General features: G+C 35.5%; 1 protein-coding gene across 1 annotated transcript in view; it reads left to right on the top strand.

Moving 5' to 3' along the window:
- The first annotated feature begins 2288 nt into the window (after positions 1-2288).
- The window catches only part of PARP8 (poly(ADP-ribose) polymerase family member 8), a 234471-nt gene continuing 213629 nt past the window's right edge, over positions 2289-23130 (top strand). Inside the window, exons 1-2 of the mRNA XM_074206602.1 lie at positions 2289-2467; positions 3543-3597. Coding sequence (XP_074062703.1) covers positions 2377-2467; positions 3543-3597 — 146 coding nt within the window. The 5' untranslated portion in view covers positions 2289-2376. The remainder of the gene's footprint in view (positions 2468-3542; positions 3598-23130) is intronic.

Below are 23130 nucleotides of genomic sequence, written 5' to 3'. Positions count from 1 at the left end.
AAAAAAAAAGTGAGTGTGGAAACAGATAATCTGAAATAGCAATAGGAGTGAGTGGCTAAGGACAAAGACATCTGTTAAGAAGGAAAATAAATATTTTGCGTAAAGCAAACTTCAAACAAAGTCATCCACATCGACCACAGCTTCAGTCACTTCAACCGAAGTTTCAGTCACTTCAACATAGTGATAATGGAATTGGCGAAGTGAAACTAGAATTGCCAAAGTGGTTGATGAGCTATGTATGAGAAAGGATTAAAATGAATAGGACATTTTAGTCTAAAAAGATAAAAACATAGAATTGAAATATATAACAGAGTAAAAGATAGGAATGAATTCAGATTTGCTCACCAAATTCTGGTGCAATTGAACCAGGGGGCATCCCATGAAGCTTAAGATTTAAAGTTGGGACAAATTAAGGGAGTAATAATTTCCCCAATGACAACTCACTTATGGATTTCCCATCCCCAAGAAGTGATACTGTTGGAAAACCAAAACAGCTTCAAAAAATGGCTTGTCTTATTGAAGATGATTCTCCGTAATAAGTCATTATGCAGATAGAATATTTCTGATGTTAATGTTTTCTTATCTACAAAATAAGTTTGTCCTAAATCATCTATAGGTCTCTTCTCTCTCACATTCCAAAATTCTGGGTCACAGAGGACAACAATAATGCTACATTTTCATTGCACATTTCTTGTTTCATTGTTAGGAACAGAATACAGGAGAGACTATGAGTCTGACTATGTCAATTTAATGTTCTTATGTTCATAAGAAATTGAAATATGATTTGATTATTTGGGGTTTGAATACAATAGGGAATCTTTAGGGCAAAAAACTAAGTGGGTATAAAACAGAATAGACTAAACTGGGTTAGGGGGATCAAAGAAAAAGTTGATCTCAAGGGGTATTTGAGGGCAATAGTGATTGTCCTGAATCTGAGGGGTGGCCTATAAATACAATGGCCATCTGTCCTGGATTTTCTGAGCTGTCATGATTTAAGATATTTTGTCTAATCATATGACAATTAAGATAAATAGGAAACAAACAAAAGTCACCAGAATATTCGGCAGAACAAGAGTTCCAATTTGGAGTTCTGAAAATATGGTCATTGTATTATTATAAACCACTGAAAGAACACACTTGTGCTAAAGTGCTATTGATGGGTATTCTCGAAATCTGATGGGCAAAGGAATATACTGGGAGAAGTCTCCAAGTGGAGAAGAAAAAGACATGGGCCCTAGAAGGAAGTAGGAAAAAAGCATTTCCACTGAGGATGAACTATTTTTTTCCCCTGATGGAATGATGAGTTTAGTGGCCTCTGCTGTGCAGAAGAAGAAAAAAAGATTCATTGGTAGGTATGGAATTTGCTGAAGTTGTTTTAGGGTTTCTGCTGTCTTAGAGAATATGGGCAGGTTTGAATATCTATCTCTATCTATCTATCTATCTATCTATCTATCTATCTATCTATTATCTATCTATCATCTATCTATCTATCTATCTATCTATCTATCTATCTATCTATCTATCTATCTATCTATCTATCTATCTTCTGGTTCAAGTATTCCTTTTACTCACAATTAGGGAGAAAGTGGAGTAAAATGCATGCAAGTGATGGAGCCCATAGAAGTCCAGCAGCATTCCACCCACAGGTTCCCATGTAGCTCCCACCCTGGCTCAGAGGTGGGGAAAGCCAGGCTTTGCCCTGGCGGGTAGTTACTATTAAAGACACAGGAGCCAGCAGAAGCAGCCGGGCAGCCTGTACGTGTGGCAGGCGGAGTGTCTGTGGCTGTTGAGCAGTAGCGGAGAGGGGAGGGTCTGCGGCTTGGCGTAGCTGCAGCAGTCTCGGCGTCAGGCTGTAGTCTGTATGTGTGAATGTGTCTATGTGTGTAAGCGAGTGTGGGTGCGTGCGTGCGTGTGTGCATGCATGCATGTGTGTGTAGGGTGTATGTATGTGTGTGTCTGTGTCAAAGAATGAGGCGCTTCCTGTCTGTCTCCCCGAGCCGGACCTGCCATCGCCTGTGATCACCCTCGTTATTCTCTTCCGATCCCTAGCGCTCGCAGCCCACCGCCGTTGGTGGCTCAGGCGGGGGAGGGAGAAAGTGAGACTCGGTGTCATCACCATCCTCTGGATCTATTGTCAGGAGAGGAAATTGGAATCAAACAGCAGCAAGAGGCAGCTGGGCGGTCACATCTGGGAATGCAAAAGCGACCTCCCCCCTCCTCCCTTCTCACCCTGGATCACTTCAGAAAGCACTTCTGCCTCATCCTCTGCCTCAACCAGAGGTTTCATTTTTAACGGACTATTGACGAAAACTGGAGGAGAAAGGGGGGTGGGGTGGGCTGGAAACCGAGACTGCTTTTTTTCCAGGGATTTCTTTCATGGGGATGTGTTCAAGGCAAGAGAGAATTCAGAAGGATATCGACATTGTGATACAGAAGTCCAAGGCAGAGAAGGACTGCCTGTTTGCAGGTGAGTTGGTGTCCTTCTCCCCCTCAGCCCCCGGTGCCAGCCCCCTCCACCCCGCTTTACCCCCCGCTGTCTGTGCACGACTTGTTTGCCTGGGGGCTGCTTGTCCCCATTTCGGGTGGCATCTCACAACAGTCACGGTAGCCAGATCGGGTGTCAGGAAGGGGGGAGGGGAGCTCAGCTTTATCCCTTCTACTACCCACCCCCATCATGCCCCCCCCCCCCCCCCTCCAGCTGTCCCTTCCCCACTGTCTGGGGAAACCGGATTCAGGCTCGGAGACCCGCTAGGAAAGGTGCCCCGGGCGAGGACCCGCGGCCGCCGGAGCCGCCGCCAGCATCCCGAGAGTCACCCAGCCCACCGGCCGGCTCGCGGTTCCGCTTGCGGGCGGCCGAGACTCGCGGCTTGGAAGGAGTTGCTTTGCGCAATGAATTGATTGGCGGCGGCCGTGGAATGGAGCCGGGGCTCCGCTCCCCTCTCCAGGGCTCCGGGGCCGGGCCGGGCTGCCGCTTTCGGCTCCCAGCCACTGTTTTGTTTGGTTTTCTCCCCTCCCATTTCTGTCCCCTCCACCCCCCTTTCCTCGTTGGCCCTGGGAGCGGAGCACTTATCTGGGGATGCCCCCCTACTCCTGCCTTCACTAGTCCTCATCAACGCTTTACCCTGCAATTGGTCTGCCGGGGGCTCTGGCGCTACCGTCTCGCAATTGAATCCCCGGCCTCCCCCCCCCCCCCCCGAAAAACAACAACCCACAACACTGGAGCCTTATTTAGAAGCAGAAAGCCTGGCTTGTTGCTGCTTGCTTCCTCCTCTGACAATGGAAATTCCCGCCGTTGCCATAGCATCGGGGCACTTGTTGCGAGGGGCTTTTTCTGCTGCTCCAGCTCCTTAAACCACATATCCCCCCCCCCCCCCCCCGCCCTAAGCAAAATGGGATGGAGACCTCAGGTGTTTCCAACCTCCTTTGCTCTTCGCGCTTTCCCCTTCCTGCCAACCACTCCCCCCCCCGCCGAAAAAAGATAAAATTATGCTTTTTAAAATGTCTCCTGAAGTAATAAAATATAATAATACTTCCTGTTTCAGATTTCAGATACTCAGACTCCACTTTTACTTTCACCTACGTTGGAGGCACCAAAAGGTACTTACGTGTACAGAGTTGCTTCATTTCCTGTTCACACGTTAGTGTTTCCTTTGTTCTCATGTTTGTATGTGTGTGTGTATGTGTGTGTGTGACTTTTTCTTTCGGTTGTGCCTTAGCTATTAAAGTATACCCATATACCTATGCTTCACTGTTTTAAATCACTGGAGCAACTGTATTCGATTTACGTTTAAAACGAGAATAAAACAAAAACTCCCCTCTACCAGCCAAGAGCATAATTCACAAATATGTTTTATGTAAGATTTATATTTTTAAATTGTATAACTGAGATTAAAAGTACCTCCAAGACGTGGATGGGCTCTCCTCCAGGAAAAAAAGCTACCTATGAAAAGAAAACCTTCAGAAGAAAAGATATACTAAAACAAATTGATCTACAGTCCTGTTTCTCCTGATATCTGTATACATCTTTATCTTGAATACTCTGGTAAAGATGGATTTTACCATAATAGCATTCATGTTTTTTTCAGAGTGCTCTGTGTTGCTTTTCAAATTTGATTACTGGTTTAGATTGTTAAATGTTGCTTGGATGCTATTAGTGGCTTTTTTAAATCATCTTTTGAATACTTACTTTGAATATTAAACCATTTCTGAAAGAGCACAAGTCAGATCTTTCATACTGGAGTCCAGGTTAAAAATGAAAGGTTGATAAAAAAAAATGCTTCCCTTGCTTCTTTTCCTTTTCCCTCTTAAAAATTCTGTAATCAGTTTCTGTTATGACACCTTTTTGGATTCATTAGTCTTAAAGCTCAAGGTTTCTTATAATTGTTTTCAAATTTTGTTAGAATGTTGAGACTAGTAAAGAATTTGTTCACAAATCATTTCGCCTTTTAGTTTTGACAAAAATGTTATCACCCAACTAACAAATTTTGAAAGATGTGAAAATTTTAATAGAAAGCTTTCTTTGACCAAAAAAACTCTCAAGCCCCCCCAAAAACAAACATTTAATTTGACCTCTTACAGTTCAAAAAAACCTCCAGTCACCACTACAATTAAAAGCTATTCTATTTGGTTTCTTAAATAATACCTGGGTTATATTCTTGTTCTGATGATTTATTGATTTGACTTAATGAGAAAGCATTGGTAAGTGACCAAATGAACATCAATATGCATATTGGAAGCTAATAAAATATAGTATTTCTTAACCTTCATGTTGGTAATTATGAATGAGAAAGATTTAATAGACCAAAAGAGATTAAAATTAAGTTATGGCTGCTGTACCTGATGTCCAAAGGACAAAGCTCTATCTACTCTTATTGCCTATTTTTATACTTAATAATAATAATAATAATACACTATATAGTGATCCATTAAAACTTTTCCACATAATTGGGTACTTGAAATACAATCCTAGGTGTTTCTGTGAGTCCATTATTATGAAATATTGAACTATAGCTTTTAGTTTAGTATTGCCTTTAGGGTACATGAATGTGATTTCATTTCATTATTAATATCAGAGGTTGGTTTGAAATTAAATTAATAAAAAGATGCCTTTTTTACTTTGTTCACATTCCAAATGTAGTTTTTTTCATGGAAGAGGATTATTTTCTGGTTTTGTGTAATATTTATGAAGGAAATAGTTTGTTTCTTATGACTGATTAAAATTTCTGGGGTCTGGATATCTGATTTGGACCACTGTATTCTTAGTCGAATGGTAAAACTGTTGCATGATGGTTCAGCCTCATGGGAAAAAAACCAATAGTCTGTAATAAATTCTGCCAGTGAAAAAGGAGAGTTTGCCTCTCTGAGATGATCAGAGATAATACCTTACTTGATAGAAGTGGCACCTTTTAGGAAAAATAATTTTTTCATTTTTTAGGCAAGCATAATGGTCCAGATTTATTTTTTGCATTCCAAAATCACTAACAGCTGCTAAAAATTAAAAACAATACTATTCTATTTTATAAAGTGTGGCTTTCAGTGTGCTTTATTATATTTAGAGGACTGAAGAATCCTTTCAGGTAAAAGTCTTTCTTCCTTGCTAAGGTCTCATTAAAGAAAGTGGGTGGCTTATACACAAACACAGAATTCCATTCATTTAAATCAGAGTTGAATGATTTCCGAAGTGAGATGAGTTGTAGGTGAAACAATATGTTGTTTCATATCATGACACTTTTCCCTGAATTAATTGCAAGTTCTTAAAAACTAAAGTTTATTCTAATATATTGCTCATTAAAAAAGACATTGGTTATAGCTTTGTTAAATAATGTCGACTTTAAGTATGAAAAATAGTGTGACAGTATAATAACTTACTTTTAGATATGATAGATTTAGAATGATAGTGGAGAAATGTTTCTCAAAATGTGAAGCACTCTGTCATGTTTTGACTATGCAGGATTTACTGCTCAAATATTGGCAGAGTATAACCCAGTACTTGATTCTTTATGTCTGTTGCTTTACAAATTGGCTTCCTTTTTATAAGAACAATGTGAGGTTCTACTTTGGAAGTCCAGTTCTTTCCATTTCCCCACTACTAAAAAAAAATCTGTCCTAATATCCTAGATTCCTTGAGGGTAATCAGTTCCCAATTTTTCTTTTGACAGGTAAAGAAAATATGTAATAATTTCCTGGAATGGCAATTCTCTAACACAAACCCTATGTCCAGAGAGGCCTGGAATATTTTGAGGAGCCTCAAATTCAGCTGTTTTCCCCAAACACTGGTTCACAGTTCAGGCTGCGAGAATACTCATAACCTGAGGGATATGCCCATTAGGAATCTTCTTTGGATAGTGATGAAACTGTAAAATGTTCTAGTATAGAGATAAACAAATTTTAAATCAAAGTCTTGTCAAGCATTTATTAAGTACCTACTCCCTCAGAAACAAGGAAGGAAATGAGGTCTATTCATTAATATGTTGTCATTTTAACCAATCTTACTAAGAGGATCTTTTGCTTCTGACAAGTCTTTAGGGTAGTAAAATATTTTTGTGGAGCATTCCCCAAAACTGGCAAAATGATGCTACTATTTTCTGATCTGCAATGGAAACTTAGTGGTCACCTTAATTGGGTGTCATGGACTATTACCTGAAAATATTGACAATTCAGCACCAGTACAACTTTGTTTGATGTTGCATAAAACATCCATTTAATTCTTTTTCATTCAGGATCAGTTCCTAAATGTGGAGGAAAGGGAGATTGGTTTGTTCATAAATTCACTGTGAAGGCAAATATGTGTCAACAAAGCAACATTATTGGCAAAGTTTCATGTAGAAGCTAGGACACTTTTTTTATTTCTGGGAGTTAAAAACAATACCATGTTATTGGTGCAGTTTTTAATAAATGCAAATTTATGCTATTTTGTATACAATTTATGCTTAATTTTGTAATGTCTAGGTAAATTTATGAAACACTAACTTCATTGGCTCAATTAGAAATTCTGGATCCTGCTATAAGGTTGAGATCAAAAGAGGGCTCTTCATCTTTCTCTTGACTATTGGCCATCTAGAAAGCTAGATGAGAGCTAGTGTAGAATTTACTGATTAATAATAAACTTGTCAGAATATAGGCCTCTATGCTTGAGCGATTATGAAATCGGACATCAAACCTGTCTTCAGACCATCTATCACCCATCTGACCTCTTCATTTGGACTCTTGGGCCCTTTCTATTATGGATTAGCTCACATTTCAGAACAATGTGGTTTGAGACTAAATTCAGTGCTACAAAGTATTTATTAAGCATTGGCATAGTGGGGGATGGGGAGAACAGCAAATTTGAAACTTGGCTCTTCTGCTTATTGCCTTTGTCACTTTGAGCAATCACTTGATCTCTCTGGTTTCAATTTTTCATCTATTAAAAAAGATTGAGCTGGATGACCTCTTCTAGCTCTAAAAAATGAATGATCCTAAGCATTTCCTATTTACTGTTCATAACAATACCAGAGATATAGAGACAAAAATGAGACAGTTCCTACCCCTTAAATAGCTTATATACTGTCAGAGAATATAGCATATACAAAACCAATACAAAAGATTTCTTTTTTTTTTTTAACAATACATAACAGCAATTGGGAGAGTTAGGAAAGGCATGTAGGAATGAGATGACGTGGAACTTTTCTCTTCCTCACTCCCTTTTCTTGAATGTAAGCAATTTGAAAGGGATGTTCTAGACCAGTGGTTCTGAAACTGGCAATTCTATGACCTCTAAATTTCGCTTAGACCCTTTAAGGGGGTCCTGAGGTCATGACTATCTTTAGAAAAATACTAAGATGTTGAAATAATTTTATAATTATTATAATGTTCCCTCTGCACTGACCATTTATCTTGCATTTAACATTGCTTTCTTTAAGGCAACTAATCCCCCTAATTCTATCCCATTGTTCAAATTATTGAGACTAGATCAATGAACTTTTAGTAAAATTCCTGAATCCCTTCTTGTCAAGGGCAAAGCCCTTATGTCTTTGAGATACTGCCCTCATTAATATATCTCATTACCTCATCTCTGAGCTACCTGCCCACTCCTATCTCTCCCTATGTCATCCTCAAAAGCTTATCCTCTACTTAGTTGAATTGCTAGTCTTCTGGTGAAGTTAGCCCACTCCTAGGGAGCATAATTCCCCTAGGAAACCTCTCATGCTCCTATACCTTTTCTCACTTCTCATCCTCTCATGGTGGCTTTTGTCATTGATTTGATGGTTGCAGCTGCTAATCCCCTTAGAGGATCAGTGACTTCCCTCCTTTACTCTTTCTCTTAGCCTCTACTCCACAGCAGTACTTAAAGAAACATTTTAGCTCCTAAAATATCTTCTGGCCCAGAGTTTGTCTTTTACAAGTTCTGTCTGAACTTTAGCCTGATTTTCCCCCTAGAATCAATATGATTTTCCCAATAAAATGCTCCCTTTTCCAATTCTATATCTGTGTGAGGTTGGATTGCCTTTATCTTTGCTTCAACAATGCAATAGATGGATTGCAGAAGTACATTTTAGAATTCAGTTGTCCTCTTCTAAGACAGACATCAAAGATGTTTGTAAAATAATCTGTAAAATAATGCCAACCTCTCAACTTTTTGTTTTGGAATATAGTTGGGGTTTTTTGGTGTAAAATGTTATGTTCACATGTAATGAAGTGTTATTTAAAATGAATTGATGATTTTTCTTAACATTTATCAGTTTTAACTTTTTGATATGGTATGTCATTAAATATAAAACCACATAAAAAAAGCTTAGTAATTTTTGCAAAGGAATTCTGAGACCAAAAATGTTTGGTCTTCTAGACTGTCTAATTCACTCATTCAAACTTCTCATAAGAAGGCCTAAAAAAAATGAGAAGATGGCTTCTGCTAAGTCATATAACAAGGTTGGATCATCTCACAAATGAGAAAGGTTGAGTAAATTGTTAGTTGTGCTAATTAGTGGCACAAATCAGTGTTTTTGATGTATTTTTCTTGTCCATTTATACACAGAGGCCAACTCTGCACCTTGTGCTTAATAATATTTGCTGAATTAAACAGGTTAGTATTGAAATATAATACTAACCCTTTTTATAACTTATAAAATTGGTAGGAGTTCTGCTATTCCTATATGTAATGAGCTAATAAGAAGTATGCTTACATCAATATATTTCATTTGAATGTGTTGCGTGACTCATGTTCATGTTCCCACCTTCTTATGTGAACTCCAGTCTCATATCTGAAGCTGCTTACCTAATAATTCCATTTTCTCTCTTGCTGTTACCCTTTTAAAAACCATATTTTGAAATATATAGCAAAAGCCTTATTAATAATCAGACTATAGATTTTTTGGTCAACTAACTGTTGACCAGTGCTATAATTACAGTTTATTTTAATCATTATATTCATTAAAAAACAAAAATGTTAGTAAGTACCTGCTAATATATTAAGATTTACTATCCATTTATACCAGAATTTGATATTAACAAGTCATATATTGCTTCTATCCTTTTGTATGTGAATTATTACATAACTATGTCATCCAAATTCCTTTATAATTTAGGTAATTTTTTCACCAGATGACCAAGTCCATATCATGCCGAATTCCACATTATAGTGTATTATGTGAAAGGGGCAGCTTGGTGGCACAGTGGATAAAGTTCCAGTCCTAGAATCAAGAAGATCTTAGCTTAAATTCAGCCTCAGACACTTACAAGCTGTGAGACCCATGGCAAGTCACCAAATTCTGTTTGAAACTGTTTGACTCAGTTTCCTCATCTGTAAAATGATCTGGAGGAGGAAATGGTAAACTACTTCAGTATTTTTGCCAAGAAAACCCTAAATGGAGTCACAAAGAGTCAGACATGACTGAAATGACCGAGCAACAGTATTTCAATTCTAAGTATGGCTTCAAAGTTAAGATGATTTTATTTTCTTTAAAATTTTAATAGATTTATTATTTTCTCAGGTTTGGTACTCCTTTTACCAAATAAGACCATAAACTTATAAGATCACAAGATTTCTAAATTTTTGTTAAGTCTCTTACTCCCTTCTTTCCCACCTCCCCTACAAATACTACTGGTTAACTTTTAAGTGATAAACTTCTTCCAACTTAGGTTGGTTCTTAGTTGTTTAGACTGTATACTTAACTTTTTCTATCATGATGGGACCTACCACAGAGTTTGTGCTATTTGGCGTGGACTTGCAGAACACTGAGTCATCTTCAGATCATGATGAGGCATCAGGGACCTCAGTAGAATTTGATATTTTAAGAACACAAAATGAATAGATACTTCTAGTCTGTGTTTGACAAGTTCATATTAGTCTAAAAGAAAGATAGCTTTTGCAGTTGGTATTTACAAATACCTAAACAACTGATATGCTTATTAGTATGTATCCAAAGCCACTAATCAGTTGAGTGTGCTCCCTGGAAGAAATTATCGTATGCTCTAATTATTTGATATATATATATTTTCAAAACTGTGAATTTAATGTTAAATGCTAAGAATTATGGCTAGTTAATAAGGCAAAACCTTTCAATTAAAAGCAGAATTAATTATGGTGTATTATTTTTAATGTGGCTTCTAGTGATAACAAAATCTTTGAAAATATATTTTTAATTTAATTTAAAACATTTTTTAAAAATTAAATTAAAAAGTGTTTTTTATCTATCAATACATTATAGCATTTCTGTCTGTCATTTATAGTGGTTTATTGGAATTTTAATATTTTAAAGCTAATACATTACCTCTTCTAAACATCACTTCTGCTTGAAGTTATGTCAGTTCAAAATAGTGGGCAATTTTATGCCTAATTCTAACAAAGTGCTGATGTACTTAATGTTACAGAAATTTGTTTCACAGAGTTATAAATCAGGAAAATAAAGTGATGTGTAGAAAGCAAAGATTAGCTTTATTGTTAACTATTTTATTATTTCTCTTATAGTTAACTATTAAAAATGTATTAGATAGAATAAATATACTAATTTATTCATTGCTTCCACTCTATTCCCTGTTAACCCAAATAAACCTGCTTATTTCTGAAAGTCAGTAGCTTTCCATCAAGTGTCATGAAGTCAGAGTTCTTTTAAGATTCAGGCTATCTTTTTAAAAATCTGCATAGAGGCCAAGGCTTGAAATGAAACTGCAGACTGCAGTTTGTTATCCTGTTCAATTTAAATGTATTGTTCATATTGTTCAAAGATTCACTAGTTCCTAACTAGTTCCTAAATAAGCCAAGGATTTTATAAGGGGTGGGGGTTGGGGTGGGGATGGATATGGGGGAAAGCCGGTTAGAGAGATGCTGCTTTTATAAGCAGTCCCGAATCTGAATGACCAAACAGTTTTTATTTAGTACCACCATAACAATGCTACCAAGGGTAATAAAAAAGCAAACATAAATTATGTAGACTAAAGTATATACTAGTCAACAAGTATTAGAATCTCTTATGTGCCAAATACTCTGCTGGGCTTTGCAAGTACTATATAAAGAAACTTTATGTATGAAAGGAGCTTATCTGGCAATGGAGGAGACAAGACATATGTAAAATATGCAGTATAAATATAAAAAGAGTAACTGAACAAATATAAACTAGCTAAATACAGAGTAGTTTGAGGAGATTTATTTATAAATTTATGTTGTATTTTCTTAATTAGGGAATGCTAATAATACAATAACTATTATGATGTGGACCTTGGAATGTTAGATATTAAAAAGATTAGGAACTACTGCTTTAAATTATATAATGTGCCAAACAAATTTTTTTCCTTTATTTGAACTTTTTGCATATACTATTAATTATTAGATTAGTTATTTTAAAGGATTTTTACATTTCAAAGCATGCTTCATGATTATTGCTATTATTATGGATCATCTTTGGGATAATATAATTACCAGAGTATCATAGGTCAAATTTTCTTAGGATCCACCTCAGAGGAGGCTTTTTCTCACTGGTGTATATCTTTTTGAGGTTAGGGTTCTCTCCAGGCTTCATTTAAAAAAATATTCTGAACTAAACTAATTAAATAAGATGTGCTTTCCTCTTTGCAAAGCTGATGAGAATAAGAGAATTGAGCATACAACTGTGAATCTACCCAGGCACAGTTTTCATCTCTTACCCAATTATACAATAAATTGTACATGTTAATTTTCAAAGCTGTCCTGTTTCTCTGATTCCTACTGATTTTTCTTTTACTGTCTTCTATGCATTAAGAAAATCTTTTGATAATCTTGATTTCATACTCTTCCCCTACACCCTCTCCCTCACCCGCCCTTTTGGTAACATTAGGTAACTTTCCTCTATCTTACAAAACAAATGCCCACATTGGCCATGTTGACAAAGTCCCTTGAGTTAATTACCTCTCTGGTAGGAGATCGGTATCATCAGTGGGTTTTCTCCAATAGTAGTTTGTCATTGCATTGTCAGAACTTATCTCTGGTATGTATCTATTTTTCATAATTCACACATACTCTACATATTGTAGGTTTTATCACCTAACTTCTAAAGTCTTTAGTTCACATTTCTGGTTGGTCCTCTCTCCCCATTCTAGTCCATCCTTTATTCAACTTTCAAAGTGATCTAAGAACACGAACATTTGATTGTGTTCTTACCCCCCCCCCCCTTCAACAAGTTCCAGTAGTTCACTTTAAGATCCAGAATAAAATATGAAACCTCTCACAGTTTGGCCCCTACTACCTTTTCTTTTTTCTTTTTTTTTTCTTCCTACTACCTTTTCTAGTCTTCTTATACCTTATTCTTCTTCATGGAATTTGCAACTACACTGGCTTTCTTTCATTTTTGCTGTTTTATGCATATGACTTCTTTATATTCTTCCTTTTTACTTATTCCCTTTACATGTCTGAAATTTTCTCTCTCTTCACTTGTCTCCTGGCTTTCCTAGTTTCTTTAAGTGTTGGCTTATTCCCACATTCTGTAAGAGTCCTTTACCCGTATATACCATTGCAAGTATCTTTTCCTTTGACATTGCCTTCTTTTGCTACTGAATACATCATGTATGAACAATTGTTTTGTATGCTGTCATCTTTTGAGATCTTTAAAAGTAGGGATTATGGTTTTGCCTTTTCTTATTTCCCAAGCATTTAGCAGAATGCCAGACAAATAGTAAGTACTTAATAAATCTTTCTTGACTGATTTGATAATTTTCTTAATTCTTTATTCCTTGCAATATTGTTATTGTGGCTCTACTCATTTCATTGTGCTTCTGTTTGTACAAGTCTTCCCTGTTGCTATTGTTTTGAGTTGTGGTTGACTCTTTGTGATCCTTCTTTGGGCTTTTCTTGGTGAAATACTGGAGTGGCTTGCATTTTCTTCTCTAAGTCATTCTAAGGATGAGAAAACTTAGACAAAGAGGGATCCTATTCAAACTCCCCAAGTCCTGGCCTGGTCCTTTACTCTATCCATTGGGTCACCTAGTCAGAAATCTTTCCAGGTTTGTCTAAAATGGTTTCCCTTTGTCATTTAAAAAAAACTATCCATCCATTATTCCTTTACTTGCACACACACACACACACACACACACACACACACAAATGTCATAATTGATTCAGCCCTTCTTCCAACTGATGATCATTAAGCCTCAAATTTTATCATTTTTGTTTAAATTAATCCCATGAGGGCTGAGGCTAATTTAAAAAAATCTGCTGTATCTCTTGCTTAGTTTAAATGCTTTTAAGTTAATCTATGAATGAAAAGGCTTTTATTTACTTTGTGCCTCATGTTTAGCTAGGCATACTTGGAATTGTCATTCTAATGGAGAATTTGCCCTGGTAAACCTCAGAGGATGTCTATTACTTAGGATGATTAAGTGACACACCCAGTTTGTCATAGGAACTTGTCACAAGTCAATAGGAACTTGACCCAGCTGATTATAACTTTTGAACTTGAAATGGAAGAATATGAAATAATCAATCTATGAAGAGGGGAAGAATAACAATAATAATAACTAGCAAAATAATTTTATGACTAACTTGTTTAGAAGTACATATACACTTTCCAGAGAGATCTCACCTGTAGACTATTTTAAAGAGAAAATCAAGTGCTTGGAAACCTTAGGAAAGTATGGCATAGGAAAGTATTGGCTAAGCAATATTGTAAATCTACCTTTGAACATGTTTTCTGGCATGAAGATTTCAGAAGCTCTTGAATGTTTGAAGTTATAGCCTCTTTGAACAGTACTAATTTACTGATATCTGAACTTGTTGCTTCATACTTTAGAGCTTTAAAAAAATACTTATATCTTCCAGGAATGTTTATTCAATTGCATTTTGCCACTAGAGTACACAAGTAATTGAATGCTTTTCTAAACTTCAAAACATTTAGGTATTCATTGCAACGCTTGCAAAAAACAAACTCATAAACTTTTGTGACTTGTGTATAAGAAAAAATACTCTCCAATATAAAATATCTAAATTAAAAATAATAAGTAGTTTAAGTTTAGGAAAGTATATTATGCTTCTCTCATAAATATATTATATTATACATAAATATTAGCTTTACATAACCATTTGTATGAATGCAAATAATCAGCCAACACAACTTTAGGCTGTAACAAATTTGTCATTGCCATTTGTAGTTTGCACATATGGTATATCCCTAACATTTAGTCAGAATTTTAATGTCATTGATAATTTCCCAGTTACTAGAGGAAAAAAGGCAAGAGTTTCTTTTATCCTTGAATCTGCAGAAAGAGGGGAGTGAAAAGTACAGGTTGAAGATGCTGATGGAGAAGTGCCATGTTTAAAGCATAAAGCATATACTTTTGCTAAGTCTGTTTTTGTCTTTGGCTGGCAAGGTGCTACCAAGAGTCTTGTGAAGGGCTGTGAAAAGGGTCTTGGGAAATATCCCTAAAGACAAGTTGAGTTTTGGCCTTCTTTGCAAGTGGTGATTTCTGGGAAATCCTGTAGGAAAGTGGTCTCTGGTGATAGATTATTCATATACACACTCTGTCTATCCATCCATCCATCTCCATAGACGAGAACCACAGTTATAGGAAATAGAGGAATAGGCATAATTAAAACCTCCTAATACAAGAGACTGATCCCAACTCCCAGTCTCAATATAGTCTGATATGAGCTGCTGTTTGCAAGTCTATGAGGTTTTGGAGTTTAGAGGGATACATTTTCCTAAATTATACCTACCTAGTTAGTGCTACATTCTGCTCATAAAATTGTATTACTTGTAACCATTTAACTGTGTGTGTTCACACTTATACACTTTCATATTTGAAACTTAATTGCAGCACTGCCCTCCACCCTGCCCCCTTCCTTATTAAGAGGATGTGTCTAAAGGTTATTGGACCAGCATTCATGGGGTCTGTCAATAAATTTCAATCTAATATGTTCTATGGTCAGATTTACTTGTGGAAACTCAACTAGGGTGTTTCTTAACTCTGAACAGAGGCTGAAATATAGCTGAAATGTAACGATTTGTAAGGTAAAGGTAATCTAATTAATTGCAAATGTTTGAGTTAATGTTTTAGAAAAGGAGGGTAAAGGAAGTGTGTATAGAAGAGAGAGAAGATGTAAGAATTTGGCAGTACTATGGGGAGAAGGTATTTTGACAGACTGACAATGATTTAACAGATATAACTGTGTAGTGGAGATAGGTATATGAGGCTATCATAAATGCTAATGACACTATCCATTAAGATTATCAAAACCCTTTATTGTACTCTTCAAGCAACCTTCTGGTATTAATTTTGTCTTCCAAGTAGATTTTCTCACATGGAAGAAAATGTACTGACTAGCCAATATAGTTCTCATTTTAAGTTAACAGATTGATCAAGACTCAGTCAGATTTGTAAGAGTTTAATTAACATCAATCAGTCTAGCAGGAGCTGATCATTCAAGAATAACCTGACAAAATGATTGCATGAACCAGAAAAACTGATGACTAGGCCTGGGATTTGTCATGACCTCATCAAAGTACAACCCACCCACAAGGCTCAGCCTGAAAATTGACAGCTGGTGTTTGTCCTATGTCACCTAGAGTGTGACACCACTGACATGACAGATGTTTCATGATGAGAAATGACAGTGACGGTACTGCAGGTCATTGACTTTTCCACATTTTAGAGTATTTTATTTTTATGTATGTTTACAATTCTTAATTTCCCCTTTTCGCTTCTCCCTCCCCAGTGATGTTGAAGCCCTTTTGGATAAGGGCTTTCATTGATCTGTTTTCATCAAATATGTTAACATAATCTTCTTTGGCACACAAATGGAAATCCATTTAGAAATTTTAGAAATAGAAAACCATACCTTGTAATAAAAGCTTTCACTATATTCTCTTGAATGTAGTGTGGAATGTCTTAGTAAGCAAGCTTTGATGATTTATTCTCTGAAGAATTTTATGGTGCAGTAGAATTAGAGAATTTATTTAAAAGTTACATTTATTTGATGAATTATCTTACTTTTATCAGAGAGGGCACACGTAAAGGGTAATTGTAAAACCATTTTTCCTTACATTTCTTTCTGCATTGATAGCTAAATGAGACCCAAGAATGATTTTTTAAATTTTTTTTCAGGATTTTTGAATGTTAAGAAACTAGTTTCTGAATGAGTCTAAGACATTTAAGTTTTAATAAATGATCTTAAATTGAAACCTTATTTAAGATATAGTCATGTGTGAATGCAAGAAGAAATTTATATTAAAGTCAATTTTTCATTGCCAGTAGATTGCCTATTTAGATATACTGTCTTTGTCAGTCTATATACCTGTGTGTATATATATATATATATATATATATAATATATATATATATATATAGAGAGAGAGAGAGAGAGTGAGAGTTGTGTATGTGTGTATATGCAGATATACTATAAAGATGATAGATTCCTTAACAATTGCATATGTCTATGTATATAAATTCTGACAATATATGTGTATAGATGTTATCTTTATGTTATCATTATATTATATTAGAATGTGAGTTCCTTGGTTGGGGATTGTTTTGTTTTTCTGTTTCTGTCTTGAGTTTAGCAACAGAAAAAGCTTTGCAAACAGTAAAAGTTTAATAAATGCTTTTGTTTATCTGCTCTGTGACCTTGGACTAGTCACATAACTTTCCAGAGCCTCAGTTTCTTCCTTGAATCAGGGATAAAAATAACGCCAAAAAGAAACAGAATTGTTCTGAGACTCAGTTGAGATATTCCCTACAAAATTTAAATGTTGTGATTATCTAAAATAGGATTTCTTAACTATTTTTATTTTATTTTATTTTTGGCCAGGGAATCATTTGACTTCATGGTGAATCCCTTCATACAAGGTTTTTAAAAATGCATAGGATATACATATATATATATATATATATATATATATATCTATAAAGAGACTTACAAAGGAAATTGATTATTGAAATATGATTACCAAAATATTTATGATATAAGAAATTCACAGTGCCTAGGCTAAAAAAACCCCTTGATCTAAAGATGGTTATATCATAACACCTATACACACCTGTATTTAGAGCATCTCTTTTTTTACAGAAAACTAATAGCAAAGTATTGTGTTGTCAGGAATCTGATAAAATCAAAAGACTTATTTGGAAGTCAATGTGCAAAACTCCAACTAAGTAAATTCCTTATCATGACAGCTCATTTGTCAGTTTATGTGTATCTATGGGGTTGATCTCCTTAGAATAGGTTCTTAGAGATTGGGATGTTGGAGACCTAAACTGAATGCTAAAATTGGCTTTGTGGATAACAGCTGATGCAGTCATCATCCCTCATTAAAATGCTTTGCTGCTAGATCTGCAGTAAAAAAAAAAAGTTTGGCTTTCTAGCTGAAAAGCAGTCATTACTTGATTATCACTAGAGCATTTGAAATGATCACTCCCATGAATGGTCAGATTCATTTTTATTTAACTAAGAGAAAAGTTAAGTAATTCACTGTGAGCCAAATTCTCCCTTTAGCTATACATGTGTCAGGCTACTGGTCCATGTTGGAACAGGCCAACTTATGTGATGACTGGCCTAGAATGTGATTTCACTAAGAGAAAATTCCAATGAAGTAATTTTCATGAGAATTTTTCAACTGAATTTGGTCCTGACATGGTGGGACTCTGGCCAGGAAAATATATAAACACTTTCTTAAATTGATTTATTTATTATTTCAACTACATGCAAAGATACTTTCCAACATTCATTACTTTTTAAGATTTTGACTTCCACATTTTTATCCCTCCCTCTGTTCCTTCCCCTTTCCCCTTGCTATCTGATGTAACTAACACTTCCTATATCATTCTAGTTTGATATATGAACTTTTTGTGTTAACTTACTTTATTAATTTAACATTTCTTCTAACTCAGCAAAAATCTCAGAATCATTTTTAGATTTAGAGAAGTAGGGTTAAAAAAATCATGAATAGGGGTGGCTAGGTGGCACAGTGGATAAAGCACCGGCTCTGGAGTCAGGAACACCTGGGTTCAAATAATTACCTACCTGTGTGGCCTTGGGCAAGCCACTTAACCCCATTTGCCTTGCAAAAACATAAAAAAAATCATGAATGTAATCTTAGGACATTTTCTTAAAAACAAAAGAGCACTACTAGCATTTCCATTTACTGGAATACTTATTGTGAAAAATAATGCCTTTTAAAACAAAGCAGCAGTTCATGCTGTACCCCATCTCCCTGCCTGTTTTTAAATTCCAACTAAAAATCTCAATTTTTATAGAAAGTTTTCTGATTCACTTTTAATTTAGAGCCTTCCTTACAGTAATTATTTACTATTTATTCTCTATATAGCTTGCATAGTTTATATTTTGTTTGCATATTCTCTCCAGTCTTAGATTGTAAGTACCTTGAGAGCTGAGACTTTTTCCCTTTTTATCTCTATACTGCTTGGTACAATGCACCTGGCACATAATAAAATATTGATTGATTATCTCAAATATGGCTCATTTATTAATTCTTTCTGTTCTCCCCACACACACACACACACACACACTCCCCATTAGATTATAAACTTCTTGAGGATTAGGAACTGCATTGTTTCTCTTCTGTATTGCTATCACTTAACACACAATACATGGCAAGTGCTTAATAAATGTTGTTTGATTGATATTTTGAGTTATAAATTTTGAACTTCAAGTCATTTAGGAAAATTTACCTTAGAATGTCTCTCTCCTCTGTAAGGGCATTCCATGAAAAGTCAGTGCTATTTTCTCAAACGTGGTGCAGTACAAGTTTTGGAGTTCTAAAAAAGGAAATTTCCCAAAATTTCCCAAGTAGTAAATGTGAGTAGGGATCTAGTTGAGACTGTTCTAAGGACTATCATGGCCAAGTTTGGAGATGTATACCAACAAATGAATGGACATCAGTAATTAAGATGGTAGTCACAGGAAATGAGTTGATGTAATTTGAAAAAAAGAAAAAAATGTTTTAACTTTGACATAAGAACTGAAACTCAAATATTATTTTTATTTCATTTAACAAACAACAAAAGCAGCTATTGCCTGAATTTTTAAGATAGTGAGGAGAGAGGAAATCTTTAATGTGGGAGATACAAAAAAAATTGCAATGGAAAGGACATTTGCCCTGGAGTCAGGACCTTGGCTACAAAGCCTGTCTCTAAATTTAAATACTTGTGAACTTGGTCAAATAATTTAACTTTCTGGGCCTCAGTTTCCTTTTCTATATAAATGTAGAGGTTGGTTTATATCCATCAGGGTTCTTAACCTTTTTTGAGTCAGGAAGACAATCTTGTGAAGTCTGTGAAGCTCTTTTCAGAATGATGTCCTTAGATGAATAAAACCAGATATATAGGATTACAAAGGAAACTAATTCTATTGACATATAATAATAATTTTTTTTTCAAAAAACAACACAAATTCCCTACCTAGATTAAATCTTTGATTTATATCATGGATGTCCAGACTTTTAGCTCTTCTTGGCTTCGTTGCTCAACAAAAATTTGTCAATGGCACATACAGAGTTTGATATTTATTTATGATTTCAAAGAACTCATATTACCAATGAGCAAAATAATAAAATGTAATAACGTTGTATTAATGGGTTGAGGACCAGGGGGTTGGACATTTCTGATTTAGATGATCTTAAAGCTTCCTTCCAACTCTAGATCCATGATCAGCTATTTCATTGAATTCTCCATTCATTTCTGCTAATTACTAAGCCCAGTTAGGGTTTTTTTTTGGGGGGGGGGAGTTGGAGTTCTGGGTCAAATTGATCTTGGAACTAAAAATCTTTAAATGAGTCTTGAATTGATAGAATGTAAGTGCTTTGTGATTCAGATAGGCAAAAACACCCTTGGCTCTGATTCTCTACTTTCCTTTTATGAAAGGTGTGCTTTTAATTGAATCACAGGGCAGGAACTGGAAAAAAAAAAAGATCACCTAGTCCAGGATTTTTCTCAAGCTTTATTTCATGGAATGTTAGGTTTCTTTTGAAACATGCCAGGTTTCTTGGGGGTAGTGAAGTGAAGAGTACATTTCCTGTATAAAAATAAACTTCAAGTGTTCTATGAAATAAGCCAATGCATTTATATTTTGTATAGATGTTATTTTTAAATCCAGGTTTTTTAAAATGTTCAAATTATGCTATTGCATTAACTTTTATGGAGTCCATTTGTCCAGAATTCTCATCTAGAACTGAATTTTCATTCCAGGTTCATGTAGTAATGGTCTGTTATGAACCTTGTAATCCATTTTTTTTTGTCCCTCAGCAAATCTCAGGATATGATTTGCTTATGCCCTTTACTGATTTCTTCTTGTCTTATTCCTCAGGTCTTGTTGACTCATTGATTATGGTTACCCCCTAGTCTATCCAGCTCTCCATACCTACTCTTTGATCTCCTCTAGACCTGCTTCATAGAATCCCCCTCTTTGTTCAGTTAAGCAAAGAATAAACGTTTAAGTTCTTAGTATTTTCCAAATACTTTGATCTTTGGATGTATGCAGAGTGATTGAAAGATAATCTATGTAGATATATCATTTGGATAATTTAGCATCTGGGTTGAACTGAATCTTGAAGGAACCTTGGGGATTCATAGAAGCTGGAGGTTTCCATAGAAGATAGAGCTCTTCCTCTGGGAGAGCTTTGAATGAATGGACATTGGTCAGTGGAAAGGTCTAGAGATGTATGAAGAATGACAAGTGAGGACTGTAAAGTATGTGAATAAAAGCAATGTGTAAACAGATTGGAAAGATAGAAAAGAGTCAGATTAAGAGGAGTGTTTAATGACAAATAGGAGCCTATCTTTATAGATATAATAGGGTCTTTAGGGAGTTTATTGGAACTCTTCCTAGCCCCAGATGACATGTTAGGTGGTGGAGGATAGATTGGAAAGGGGAAAGAAAGTGCTAAGAAAGATTTCCTGGTTTCCCCCCCCACACACACACACAAGTATCCTCCTTCCCTAACTACTTTGTATCTTATTATCTGCATATGTTGTTTCCTCTGATAGAATAGAAATTCCTTGAAAAAACACTTTCCTTTTTTTTTGTCTTTTTAAAACTAGATCCTAGCATAGTCGAGAATTTATAAATGTTTAGGGATTGATTTGTTCTCATGCCAGGTTTACTAAAAACAATCTACAAATCTTTTTTTAAAATTTGTTTTAATACTATGTGCTGTGGGAGAATATTTGCATGTAGGAGGTTAAAGTAACTAAGAATGTTTGCAAGTATTTTAACAATTTAATACCAGTGTTGCAGATACATATATTGTAGGGCTTAATCTTTTACTTTTGACTTTTCTTGCCCAATCAAAATAGATTATAAATTATAAGGAGTGGGTTTTAGCTAGTGTTGAAACTTCATCTTTCAGTTTAGCCCCAGTGATCTCCACACAAACAGGTGCTTGATAAACTGGGTATTAAGGATTCAGATGAAAAAGAAGCAAATAAAAGACCTCAAAATAGTCCCTGCTCTCTTCCTCATGGGCAAATACAAAGTCTTTACTTGAAAAACTTTCCCCCTCCTCACATGCTTGCTCAGTGATGCTTGATCATACTTCTGGATTCTAAGAAGAAATGAGGTGTGAGTAGATGCTGCTTTCTGAAAATGATGAATCCTGGGAATTCCTCAATCCATTGCTCTAGGAAAGTTATTCCTCCCATTTTGGTCCATTTGACTGAAGGTCAAATAAATCTGGTGGCTAGGTCATAGGATAGAAAGTTTAATTAGCCTGAGCTGATGGACATTTGCCAGGTGCTCAAAGGAACAAAGAAAGATAAACACAAGGGATTTTACAGCTTTAGGGTAACATTACTTGCCTCTAAGGGAACCTGTTGAGTGAGGCTACTAAGTCTCATTCCTTATTTGTGACTTTGAATGTTAGGGACCAGATGTCTGGTGAGTTGAAGAGGAAATTGTGTTTTTCTTAGGGTCTCAGGAAAAGCAAAGATTTGGTTTGTTCCAGTAGGGAAGTTTTTTCTGTGGTTAATCTCATCAGAATATACCAGTAAGGTAAGAAGTCTTCTCAAATACTGAAGGCTGCCTTTGAGAGAGAATCAGGTTGCTTATTCTGTTGAATAAAATAGGAACTGAAGGTCTGTCTCTAGTTACATAATCCTTTGCCTCTGTTTCTTTGACCTTTGACTTCACTGGGGAAATGTTTCCCCACAGTCTGTCTACTTCCCTTGAAAGAACAGGTCAAGTCAGCAAACATTTATTTATTTTAAAAAATATTTTGTTTATTTATTTTTCCAACTACATGCAACAGTGGGTTTCATTGATCATTTTTTGGCATGATTTTGAATTTTACATTTTTCTCCCTCCTTCCTTTCCTTCCCCCATCTCCTTGGGAAAAAAAAGCAATCTAATATAGGCTATACATGTAAAGAAGAATCAAAACAAATTTGAAAAATAATAGAGAAAAAACAACATATACATAAGGCAACTTTCAAAAATTGAAAATAGTGAACTTTAGTCTGCATTTTAACTCCTCATTTTTTTTCTGGATATGAATGCAATTTTCTATCAGAAGTCTTTTAGAATTGTCTTTGAGTAATGTACTGCTGAAATGAACAAGTCCATCACAGTTGATCATCATACCATGTTGTTGTTAGTATGTATAATGCTCTTCTGGTTCTGCATATTTCACTTAGAATCAATTCAGGCAAGTCTTTCCAGGCTTTTCTGAAATCCCACCC

Source organism: Macrotis lagotis, chromosome X (genome assembly GCF_037893015.1).
Source record: "Macrotis lagotis isolate mMagLag1 chromosome X, bilby.v1.9.chrom.fasta, whole genome shotgun sequence".
Lineage (NCBI taxonomy): Eukaryota > Metazoa > Chordata > Mammalia > Peramelemorphia > Peramelidae > Macrotis > Macrotis lagotis.
The sequence above is the reverse complement of the archived record's forward strand: the minus strand, read 5'-3'. Positions and strand labels throughout refer to the sequence as shown.